The sequence below is a fragment of the Euprymna scolopes genome, chromosome 13 (genome assembly GCF_053919585.1).
Source record: "Euprymna scolopes isolate OS-2025 chromosome 13, ASM5391958v1, whole genome shotgun sequence".
Lineage (NCBI taxonomy): Eukaryota > Metazoa > Mollusca > Cephalopoda > Sepiida > Sepiolidae > Euprymna > Euprymna scolopes.
In genome coordinates this window covers 1220579-1233502 of record NC_136494.1, presented here as the reverse complement: position 1 = coordinate 1233502, position 12924 = coordinate 1220579, and the positions used below count along the sequence as shown (strand labels likewise).

The 12924-nt window shown below is 33.8% G+C and overlaps 1 protein-coding gene across 7 annotated transcripts in view; it reads left to right on the top strand.

The window, feature by feature from the left end:
- LOC145291914 (nuclear distribution protein nudE homolog 1-like) overlaps positions 1-12924 on the top strand; it is a 165578-nt gene that overhangs the window by 68168 nt on the left and 84486 nt on the right. For all 7 annotated transcript variants that reach the window (XR_013869493.1, XR_013869491.1, XR_013869492.1 and 4 more), the window contains exon 2: positions 10079-10232. Coding sequence is in view for 4 of the 7 variants with exons in the window: in XM_080137757.1 (XP_079993883.1) it covers positions 10079-10232 (154 nt within the window). In the remaining 3 variants the exon portion in view is untranslated. The remainder of the gene's footprint in view (positions 1-10078; positions 10233-12924) is intronic.

Here is a 12924-nt window from a genome sequence, read left to right as displayed (position 1 = left end):
TTTGTTATATATGGGTTGTGGAATTGCATTCATCTGCAAAAAATTTAGCTAATTTGCATATTCTTTTAAACATTCATTTTCGTTAATCCTCAATTAGTTTTTTGGTTTTCTATGGGATGATCATCTTTAGATAACTATTACATGTAATTATATTCATGCAGATATTCTACATGATTTATACTTCCGTAATATTTATGTAAAAAGGTTATAGTAAACAAAAACCTCTTTCTATATAATTATGCATGTTATTTGTTCAAAAGATTTTGCCTCCAGAACTTCTGTCAGTTTTTGGTCTACACACATGAAACTTTATAGAGAATTTGAACCCATGCAAAACTTTATATTTGGGTTTTAGTTGGGGAAAATCGGTGCAAAAGTTTGAAAATTAAAGAAATGGAATTTGCCAGGTGAAGGTCGAATGATGGCATTATGAATTATGCATGTGTAATGTAATAACTATTGGTTCATGTTTAACTTTTTAGCTTTGTCTTTACAGCTCCGGCATTAACATCAAAAGCAAAAGTAAACCGTAAGCTAAACACGGTTTAGTTTTCATTTTCGGTGATGGCGCAAGTGTTATTTAAAAAAAAAAAATTTTTATAACTTTTTAAATCATTACTATATATAATAATAAATACGAAATCTGCATTAAGCAAAATATCATATTTAAGTGTATTTTACGACCAGGCAATGCTGGTCGGCTTGCTAGTGTGTGTTTGTTTGTGTGTATATATATATATATATATATATATACTCTGGTTTTTTTATTCAAAAGTAATGGACTAATGAATTCAACGAGGTTGTTAGATAGTGCTCAATAAAAAGAGCTGATAATACTTGTTTATTGTTATATAAACATGCTCACATCCCGCTGCTACAAATAGCCACTTGTTTCAATCAAACAACAGATATCATCAGGCAGCGACTTGACTATTCAAAAGTTCAATGAATAACCCTTATTCATTGAACTTTTGAATAGTCAAGTCGCTGCCTGATGATATCTGTTGTTTGATTGAAACAAGTGGCTATTTGTAGCAGCGGGATGTGAGCATGTTTATATAACAATAAACAAGTATGTATATATATATATATATATATATATATATATATATATATATATATATATATATATTCTTTGTCATAAACCACCGGGCCGTTCACTGAAAAGACTAATCTGCTGCCAATCCACAAACAAAAAAACTATCTGGTATAAACATTAATTTTGGGAAACATCAAGTGGATCATAGCAGGCAATTTTGTATCTGAAGAAACATTACTTTTTTAAACATCTTTAGTGCATTGGTTTCTTAACATGAACTCATGTTTAAAAGAGTTAATTACTTTTCAGGTGGATAAATCAAATTCTGAGTAGTCAAACCTCAATATTTCCTATTTCTTAAGTAGTCACTCTTAGTTAAATATTTCTCACTGAGCAAGCCTGTTGTCCGCAATTTGCTTTGTGTAGATTTACATCTTTATGCTCTAATTGCACGAACAAACTATCGATGAGTGACTCCTGTTATATTCATGAGTTGTCTTAGTTTATTCAATTCAGTCTTGAAATCGATTTTTTTTTTCTGTTTATTGACTCAAAGAATGAATGAAATTGTGCCATTTGAATTGAAAATGGAAACAGATGTTTTTTTTTTTTTTTTACAAATTTTGAAATATGTGCAATCTTTTCTATTTTATTCTTAAAATAAAAAAAAAAACAGTATTGTTCAGAACAAGCATTTGAATAAGTCTCATTTTAGTAATGTTCATTTTTTTTTTATATATAAATTTATTTATAACTTTGACAGAAGTTTAGATCTTGTGGTACCAATGGTTTTATGAATAAACTAAAACCTGTCGAAAAAACAAACTAGCCTGGGTTTAAATCATTTTCATCACTTTTTTATTTGCAAATAGAGGAAACACCGGAAGTAGTGAAATTGTCAATTTCCTGCTCAGTTTCACCGTGTCCCAGTGTAGTCTCCATTTGCAGATTGGAAAAAAAAAAAAAAAAAAAAAAAAAAAATGGTTGAATAACAATAAAAAGGATTTAAATTCCGGTTTCTTTATTGGGCTCCTATTTGTGAAACCATTCATACCATGAGATGCCAACTTGTAAATAATTCATAAATATTATGCTCTTACAGAATAATTGAGCATTCTTGGATTTGTTTCCACCCAACACACGCACACATAAGTTACTTGTTGCACTGATGTTTTGTGATTCCAGAGTTTGATAGGATACACCCGAAGAAGATTGGAGTTTATCGACCGAAACATGCAGCTAACACTTAAGCAGCTCACATAATCCAAATAATACATAATTTGCATATTTCTTAAAAAGAAACAATTTTAAATATTCATTTTTTTCTACTTTCGTATTAGATAATTTGTTTCATGTAACAATTATACACTCATTTATTTCTGCATGTTTTCTACATTGTGCATAATTGCAATGCATTAGAGGTGAAAAAGTTCTAGTTAACACACAGGATATATACCCACTGATATATTTCATTGTAAGGGTGGCAACCTTACACATTCTGACAATGGACGTCACTTCCGATAACCAGTTACTGCTTTCGAGCAGTCTGAACCCGAGACTCAGGAAGTGGATTGTAACCTTTTTCCTTCCAGTTGAGCGGAGTCCCACTCAACCAATATACTTTTTTGTATTTTCTGTTAATTTCACTGTTTCTAAGATTTCTTTCAACATTTAAATCATGACACACATAAAAACGACAGGAAAAATCGAAAAAATATTTAAAAAAAAAATAATTTAACAGCTGTATCATATTGAACAATGTTTAAATGAAAAAATGCTGCCTAAATATATGTTTACTAAAGCTGAATTGATTTTTTTCTCTATATATGTTAATCACACAAAATACATGTTAAAATATTCCTTGATTTTTGAAACGGAGTTATGTTTAAAAACATTGTTAGAATAGTGTAAAATGAATGGAAACTATAATATCTTATTTCAAAGTTCACTAAAAATCCCCCCCTCCCCCTTTGTTTACACACAAGGCTGACATAACACAACCAATTTCCTCTCTTCTCTGCATTCGTCATGTAATTAGCCTTCTCTCTCATCTCATCAACTTGCTTGCTGGTTTGGAATTTCTGGTTTTTAGCTTTTTATTTATACATTTAATAATTAAAAAAAAAAAAAGTATTTATGCAATTTAAAAGGAAAAAAAAAACCAGAACCAAAGTAATGGTTCCCGGGCAACACTGGATGGATACAGTCAGTTGTATATAAAAAAATGAGCATGCCTAATCTTGATATCTATACAATAACACATTTTTCTACAGTTTCTTCTTGCAAACAATACATATAGAGAGTAAATCACAATACATATAGAGAGTAAATCATAGTACATATAGAGAGGGGAAATTTATGCATATAGTTATCAGATATTTTCCTTGCGGTGATATCAAGGTCAATCATCGAGTAATCCTCCACTATGCTACTAAGACAGAACTCCTTTCCTAATATACTTCAACAAACTTAGTGCATTTGTGCCACCATTTCTTCAATGTAAATACCTCATGTCTAGCAGCAAATTCCCATCTCTTCACTGTTGTAGAAGTTTCTAGATGTCGGAAGATTTCTTACTCTCATAGCGTCTTTCCTTTGACTGATTGTCTCTGGAATTCTCGCTCTGCTTCCCTCCCCGGTGTACCAACATGTAAAAATGTAATGTGAACAAATATCTTGCTGCCCAACTTCTCACTCAGGTTGCCTCGCTATATATTTAGCTCATATCAGAGTAGCCCTTTATGCTTCAGTGGCAATATGCTCTTTTGGGTGAACAAAAATTGTGTGCTTATTTGCATATAAATAAATGTAACATATCCGTTCTGTCACACAATAGTAAAAAAACATGCCATTTTTTAACTTCCAGATTAAGTCATTTTAAGTGATAGGGGACTAGAAAGCAAATAACAATTCAGACAATTCACACTCTTTGAAATGAATAAATTCTTCACTCTAAATAAAAACTCCATGTTTTTTGGTCCCCCGACAAAAGGAGGGTGGACCTGTAAATTCACCCTTGTTCATTCTTCCGTTTTCACTTTTCTCAATAACTACGCCTTGGAATTTTTTGAAATTTTGCACAAACATTAAACATGAGTAAAAAAGTAACAACAGATTTTCCAGGAAAACTCCAGTTGCTCCCCTGAGGGGGGTGCCTTTCGGGTTAAAATGGCTAAAATTGACACTTTTATGCTTTGTTAAAAAAAAAAAATGATATCTTGGATTTTTATAAAACGTTCTGAAAAGTTGTAACTGATTTCTATATAATTTTGTTTGTCTATACTTTGCAATAACTCTTGGGTGGGTCCCGGGGGCTCTTTTACGGCTAATAAAAACACTCCATTTTTTAAAACTATTTTACCATAGTTGTCCAAAATTTTCTGTGTATGTCTATTTAGCAGCTTTGCATGGTGCTGTTTTAAATATGTTATGCTCTTGGGGACTTTTGGTGCTAATGGGGCCGGGGGGCAAATGATAGACTTAATCATTTCTTTTTTACATGGTGCAGAACTCAAATTTACATATGTTAAGGCCTAAAACTGCACCGTTTGTTCGTTTTCACTGGGGTTTGACATCCCCTGGGGACTTTTGAAGCTAAATGGGAGGGGGCGCAAATGCTGAACTTAGTCATTTTTTTATGCCTTGTTCACTGCACTCACGGGGGACCATGCATTCATCACTTGTTTTTCTTTAGATCATAAGAAATAATTTATATATAAAAATCAAATTTTATATGAACATTGGTGAAGTGTAATTTTTTTTCTCTCCTATTTTTAATGAAGAGTGTACACTCGTCAAATGGTCTTTCTCATGACTGTGACCTGCATATTTTCTAAACTATTAATCGATTTATTGAAATCAATAATGCAATATGCTTAAAATACTAACATGAACTTAAGAAACAAAATCGTTTAGCATAATGAAACAAGTTCACTACTGCATGGGGAGAGAGGAGAGAGTATTTATTCAGGACAAAAAAATGTGACCAGTTTACTTACCCCTCCCCTCTTAAATTTTGTACTCAGCCTCCTCCCCCATTTGATGGCTTGCTAATATTGCACGTGTGACTTTTTTTTTTTTTAGCTTCTCATTTTTGTGTGAACAAAACTTTTGGCTAAAATCCAAATTTAACAGCTCTTCTGACCCCGATCAGTGAAGGAGAAATTCTTTTAGACAGTCAATTTTAGTTTTTGCCCCAACCTAGAGTTTCTCTTTTTGAGGAGCTGAGTTTTCCCTACATTAATAACTTTGTGGGTCATTCTGCCCTCATGGGGAGGCAAGTAAATAGCAACAAGGTTCTATGTTTCTCATCTAGAATGATATTGGTTACTGGAACAGTAGCAGAAACTCAATCAAGCGAGCAACGAACAGAAGATATTATTTGGAAGAAACAGCTTACCTTGTAAACTTGTATATAATCATGTTTATCAGCTATTTCACTTATTCACTTTTCGGCCTCCAGATAATGTCGGGTCATTAGGGGAGAATACACACAATTTCAGGGCCTTCTTCTCAAGGCAATAAGAGATAAGACTTAGATACATGGAATAACTTTTTATTTACTATTAATCCATTATTAAAATAAAAAATAATGGAAAAGTAAAATACAACAAATTTTTAAAAACCAAATTTTAAAAAGATTGTTTTATAATCTTTTGTAAACATTATACTTTGATCTGGTTGCTAAAGTTTTTGTCATTATGTTTGTGTAGAGCCTAACAGCCATGTTGCTTGACTAATCGTAATCAAACTTGGTAAAAATATTGGTCATGCTTTTAGAACTGATTTGATTTTGGGATATCTAGGTCAAAGGTGAAAGTTACACTTTTGGTGATAACTTTAGTTTTGCTCATCCTAGAGACTCACTACATGGTCCATATTGTAGTTAATGAAGTTCCACATCTTATATGACCTTTAACCTTCAAAAGTTCAGTCATAGTCGAAATTTTAACTTGATTTTTACTCCCGATTTTTCCCAAATTTAATGTATAAATCTGATGCTCTTTGATAGCAATAATGACTACGGAAAATTTCATCATGATCAAATAGTTTTTTAAATTATAACAGTTTCCATGGCATAACTTCAGGGAATATTGTATACAACTTTGGCTCATCCTTACTTTGTCAGTAATATATATACAATCTCGAGACTAATTCTCAGAGCAGCTTCGGTTCTTCAAAGACTTTTGAGTGATATCAGTCGAAAATTTGTTCTCTACAATCAGTACGGCAGAAACCTTGCCATATTGGTGGCTTTCTGTCGGGATGAGGTATTAGTCTTGGGCCATCTTAGAAAGTCCACTTTTCCAAGCCTTGCCTCCCTTCTTTGGGGAGGAGTTTGTGTATTGTTAACTGCTTGTAGAGATCTAACCGGGGAATGCTGACATGGCTAGGCTACAATGCCACATCTTCCTGCGATGGGAAATAATCTCACAATTGACTGACATTCTTGTTATTAATAATTGACAAACCATGTCAAAACAATTTCAGTGATTATGACTTTGATATTTCTGAGATCCTATTGCTGTTATCCTCATAAAAAAACCCCTGTGATATGAATATGTGTGCAAAACCTGCGAATGTACTTATGACTTGCATATAGTTATTTAATTACAGATTTTATTTGTATGTCCTAATTCCTTTCGGCCATTGCAATCCTCTCTTTGATTATTACATCAAAATATAAAGACACATTTGTCTCGACTGAATTCACTTGTAATCCAACGCATCGACAGACATAATCTTTTAGTCATTTATCTATATAATAAAACAACTATCTCGTTTGTACATTGGATGTCTGAAACACTAGTAGAAAGGGCAAATGAGATGAGAAGTAGTGGGAAGAACTGAATAGAAAGAGGAGGGAGTAGTTGTGATAATAAGTGGTTGCAGCTGCTAATTAGATATATGGAGGAAGAAAGGAAAGTTCTTTGCACTGGTGGTAGAAAACAAGTTCTTACTGTGAATGTTCTACAAGGAGAAACCAGAAATTGAAGCTCAATGTTTGCACTTGAGCAATATTGGTTTCTGATATTCTACTTTGCAGACTTGCTTTTTCAACATTTTTTTATTTATAAAAGAATTGTTAAGTCTGTGTGTAGAGGGGGAGAGTTGGGGTGCCTGTAGGCAGTGTGATGTATGGAAACCTGACACTGCGTTGGATATATACTCAAGAGTCAAAACAATAAAAAGAATATGCTGTTGTCATAGCCCTAATGATCACGTTGAAAGAATGGACAATAGTTCTTGGGTTAGATGTAGAACAGTTGAAGTAGTAGTCGGTTGTAGAAGTTCCGGGGAAACATAGGCGGAAATGAATACTTGAGAGAAAGGGAGATAAAGACTTGGGCAGAAAAGTTGGTTTTCAGTTCAATTTTTAAAAGCCGTCCAACACATGCTAGCATGTAAAATGAATGTGAAATCGAAAAGGATGAGGATTAAAAGAGCCGGTAACATTTAAGTGTTTCTCATTAACTCGTTGGATTTTTATGGATTACTAGCGGGGGAGTACCTGGCGTTGCCCGGGTATTTGTAGGTGTGTGGTTTGTTTGGTGGTGGGGGGGTAAATCATAACAAGGAAACTTAACGATAGCGATTTATAAAAAAAAAAGAAAAAAAAGGGGGTTGTGGTGGCATGTGGGCTTGAACCTGGAGCCTTGAGGCCTATAGACTGAGCCTGAGCACCTACGTTACGGCGACAATGTTAATGTAAGAGAGATTAAAGTGAGTCAAGTCAAGGAGGTTTGATTGACAGGTCGCTGCTTAATGAGGTCATCGCGGGAGCGTTACGATGACTGGGAAATTTTTTGGCGTTTGTTTACTTTGTTTTACTGCGGGAATGTTTTTTAATTTACAGCAAGACAGTTTGGGCTTCCCCAAGATGATGGGAGAGGGGGGAACATTGAAAGGGGATTGTCCAAATCGAATAGCAATTGTCTGATATAAGGGAAAAAAAACGCATTGATCAAAGCTGATTTCTTTTGGACGTTCCCGGCGAGTCGCGCTGGGAACGATGTAACAACCTTCGTATTAGTTTCGCTTTTATTATACGAAAACGGCGAATCTACACGTGCCGATCGAAAAATGTTGAATATTTAGCTTTCGAAAGTCTGGCAAATTAAATACACATGCGATCCCAGTTCATAACTCGTAGATATTATGATTTTGACGTGATATAAAGTTTTTAAAATGGACGACGGCCTAGAGAAGCCGCCGAAAAAAAAAAATCCTTTCTTGGACATACACAAAAAGCGAACATACATACATGCACACATTTTCACTTTTATGTTTATAGATTTAATGCCGCACTTTTTTTCTTTTTTTTTCTTTCATAGTTATCTTGTGTGAATAAGTTTTCGTTTTTTGAGAACTTATTAAATTAATAATTATTAGCTAATTATTCATTAACCAATTAAGACAACTCTCATTCTGTCGGGCATATCCAATCATGTATTGAGAAAAAAGACGATTTTAATGCTTCCTCTGAAAATATTAGGATGACCATAATCTATATATCTATAAAAGTGTGTGTGTGAGGACAACTCTCAACCTATATTTGATCTGCAGACTTGAACTTTGATATATAGAGTATTCAGACATGTGGAAAACTTTTTAATCAGTTTTCATCTGGAAAAAAGGTCTGCTAATGGGTCAAAATTGAAAAATTGGTACTTGAGGGGGGTATTATGCATGCAATGCTTTGAGCAAACTATATCACTCACATAATTTCCTAGATCGATAAAAAAAAAAAAAAAAAAAAATTAATTACTAGAATAGGATGTCACGCCAAAGCTATAATCATATTGTTAAAGTAACATTTTAAGCTTTATCTACAAGAGCATCCAAATAGTTCAGCAGTAAAAGCATTTTAGTTTTTAATTTTTGTTTACATATTTTTAAACTTATGCAGAAAAAGAAATTTGGATTGTAAGATAGATTACTCCTATTATATTCTGTAATTTTAAATGAGTTACCTCCCTTGCTAATTTTCATTTTAGGTAATTATTAAAAAAAAAAAAAAAAAAATGGTTCTTGTGAGCAACTCTGTTCTTTGCAGAAAATTACAAATCCCACCTTTGGATGTAGCACTATGTTAAAAGCATCTCTGCTGGTTTAGTCATATCAAGCGCAACGGTGGGCGGATAAAGAGTCTGCTTCTGGAAGTTGATTGCTTGTCTGACATTGGCTGCTCATGCAAGCCCTGTGCTGCAACTATCAAGGAGGGTTTGAAAGTTTAGCAACTTCATGAGAGAGATACCATGTATTAAACTAAATGGCGAACAAACGTCCAAGCAGCCACCAAAAGGCAGATGCGTGCAAAATGGGATAATATGGAATTAATGTTTTGGTATTTTATTTATAAGTTTGGATGGGATTATTATTTTATTTACAATTTATTACACTTTCTGTCTTGTAACTAGAAGCTTAGCTAATGTAATACCTTAATTTTTCCTTAGTTTTAAATTTATTTTATTGTATTATTTTATATTAATATCAACAAGCTACAAGTGATTTAAACTGTTCAACAGGGACTGTAGATATATATTCTCAACCAGCAGGATAAATATGTTTTACAAAATAATAACAGTATAAATATTTTTTTGTATTAGGGTGTATAAACACTCCATGAGACTAACCATGTTTGGAACATCCAGGTGACTAACACAAGGTTAAATATGTTTGACAAAATAATGACACTATAAATATTTTTTTGTATTAGGGTGTATAAACAATGAGACTAACCATGTTTGGAACATTCAGGTGACTAACACAAGGTTAAATATGTTTTACAAAATAATAACAGTATAAATATTTTTTTGTATTAGGGTGTATAAACACTCCATGAGACTAACCATGTTTGGAACATCCAGGTGACTAACACAAGGTTAATAAAACAAATCAAACTTTGCTTTGATTTGGATTTGACTTTGGAAATCCAACAAGATAACTTTATATGTTAGAAAATATGAAGTTGCAAATATATTTCCAAAATTCTTTTTTTTATTTTAACTAATGACTTGTGTTGTTCTGTGTTTGCAGATTACAAGCTGTTCGTGAAGAATACCTTGAATTTCATGCGAGCAGCAAAGATTTAGAGGAAGAATTAGACACGACCATAAAACAATTAGACAAAGAAAAGAAAGACTTTTCTTTGATGAATAATCGATTACAGGAAGAAGTCGATTCATTAAAGGTAAGTTTTTATTTCTTCTCAAACAAGGTATATTGGCACCGAGATGTAAGGGGCTGCTCTGAATTAGGGGGCATCCTAAGTGGGGAGTTGTGTAGTGAGATATTTGTTCACATTGCATTTAAATATCTGCATGTTGGTCTGGTCGGAAACAAAGTAGGGAGGGGATTTCAAAGGCAAGTAGTTGAAGTAAAGAATCTGAGTAGAAAGTTTGCTGGCATCTGGGGACTTCTACAGTGAAAGAGTAGGCTGGCAAGTACTTGACTGAACTCCAATCTGCCCCCCCCCATGTCAAACTTTCACAAAATACACTCTACTATCTACAACCACTATATACGATTTCTCCCCACTCTCTGTACCTAAATCTAAACAAGAATTTCATGACCAAAGCTCCTTTCTCGGAACTGCCGCCTATGGAACCATGTTCGTTGACCTGCTTCCTAGTTGAATACAACATGGTAGGCTTCAAATCCAATGTAAACAAGTTCTTGTTGAGCGGTCCCCATATATAATCAAATTCTACCCAATTTACACTATTAACTACACTACCACCCTTATGCTCGAGTGGTCTTTGGGCCTTGATAAGTGGTGACTCCCAGGTAAAACACTAGGAGTACTTGTAAAACTAGCTTGAACTTTATAGACAGTATAAAACCTATTAGACTAAAATCTTTTTTGCACCTCAGACTAGTGTTTGGTGCATGAGCCTTGATCCATGGGTGAAGTTTTGGTGCGAGTCTGAAAACTCTTGTTTAAACAATCTAAAAGTTCTGTATTGTTATTTGTCCCTTGACAAAGGAGGGATTAGACCTAGTAATTCACTCCTGTTCATTTGTTTGGCTTGGATTTTTTTTTAAATATTGCACAAACATTAGTTATGGTGAAAGTAAATTTTTCACTCGTGGAGAGGAATCCCACGTACTCAACTTGTTATTATTATAAAGTATTTCCAAAATTAGATTATGGAAATGTTGATAACCCCAAAACTTTATCTGATCAGATCGAAATTGTGCATGATGCTTACTGTTATTGTCAGAGTGCATCAGATCCGTATTTGAGTTTGTTGGAGTCATTGAACCAGCCCCTCCTCATCATCATAGCCTTGAGCCCCTAAGGGGCATAGGTCATCTACAACTTTGTAGATGCTTTTGTAGTGACTGAGTTCTTTTTATGGGGTAAGGGTGCTGGCCGCATGCCCAACCTTCCCAGAAGGTATATACAGTGCTTAACTTTCCCAAATGGTCACCCATCTGGTACTGGCCAGGCTCAACGTTGCTTAACTTTGGTGATCTGGCAAGAACCGGTGTATCAACTTGATTTTGCCGTACCAGCCCCTCTTCAGCATTGGAGAAAAAACAACAAAAAACAAACAATGTAGGGATCAGCTGAAAACCTGGCTCAGAAACGTGAAACATGATACTGAGCTGCTTCTGGCCCCTCACTCTGTAGTTTGCTGCTGGAACTGTGATTGCATAACACTTTTATCTGCTACTGCAGTGGACTGTCGTGCCTGATCTGCATTCATTTAGAATGCTGTAAATTCTCTGAATGGAACTGATCTAATCACTCCAGGATGAATACTGAAATGAGTACAAATAAGTACATCAAATTCGAAAAATTTTGAAGTTTAAATTCCGTCAAAATTTTGACCACAACCCAATTTTTCAAAGGTAATAAAAGATGTTAGACTTCATTGGCTATAATATGTACCAGGTAGTGTCTCTACAATGAACAGAATCGGTTATCTTAATGTGATTTTCACTTTTTCTATACCTTTGACCTAGATATCCACAAAATAAATCTGTTCTAAATTAGACCATGACTGATATTTTAAAGTTTGTTGTTGATTGGTCAAGCAATGTGGATGCTCTACATAAACAGTGATAAACTATCAAAAACATAACCTACTTGATTGAGGTAATAATAAAAATTGTATGACCTAAACTAAGTATGCCATCTTTACTTGTCAGTATTACAATATTTGACGATATTTCTTGAACTCTGACCTTAGTGATAAAATGTGTCAATTGTGTACTTTAATCAGTGCAGACCGAATTCTGCATGCCATGTTCAAATTCTGTTTACTAGCCAGGCTCAACGTTGCTTAACTTCCCTGATCTGACAGGAACCGATGTGTCAATGTGATTATACCATATAGTAGGTGCTTTATGTGCTCATTGCTTATCTCTGCATTGTTTCCAGTCGTCCTGAACCTCCATTTGCCACAGTATTTAACAACACTGACTCAGGAGATATTGTGGTTTGATATTGCGCGACTCTTGCCACAAAAATTCCATGCGAAGGCACCCTTACATACCATACCATAGTCTGTCAAGACTGAAGGAAGCTACTATATACATACCATACCATAGTCTGTCAAGACTGAAGGAAGCTACTATATATATATATATATATATATATATATATATATATATATATATATATATATATATATAAAGTTAGAAAAGCATTTTATCCAAGACATGAAAATTGTTAAACAAAATGTTTTTACTGTAGGCTTTAAAAATAAAGGTACAAGATTCAATTTGAAATTTATTTATCTTCAAAGTGCACTTTTATAAATTTTACAAAGTAAGGTATTGAAATTTAATTTAAATTGAATCAAAAAATTACCTTGGATTTATTTTATGTAATGTACATTCTGTTGCACTTTTTAAAAACATCATTGAAAATT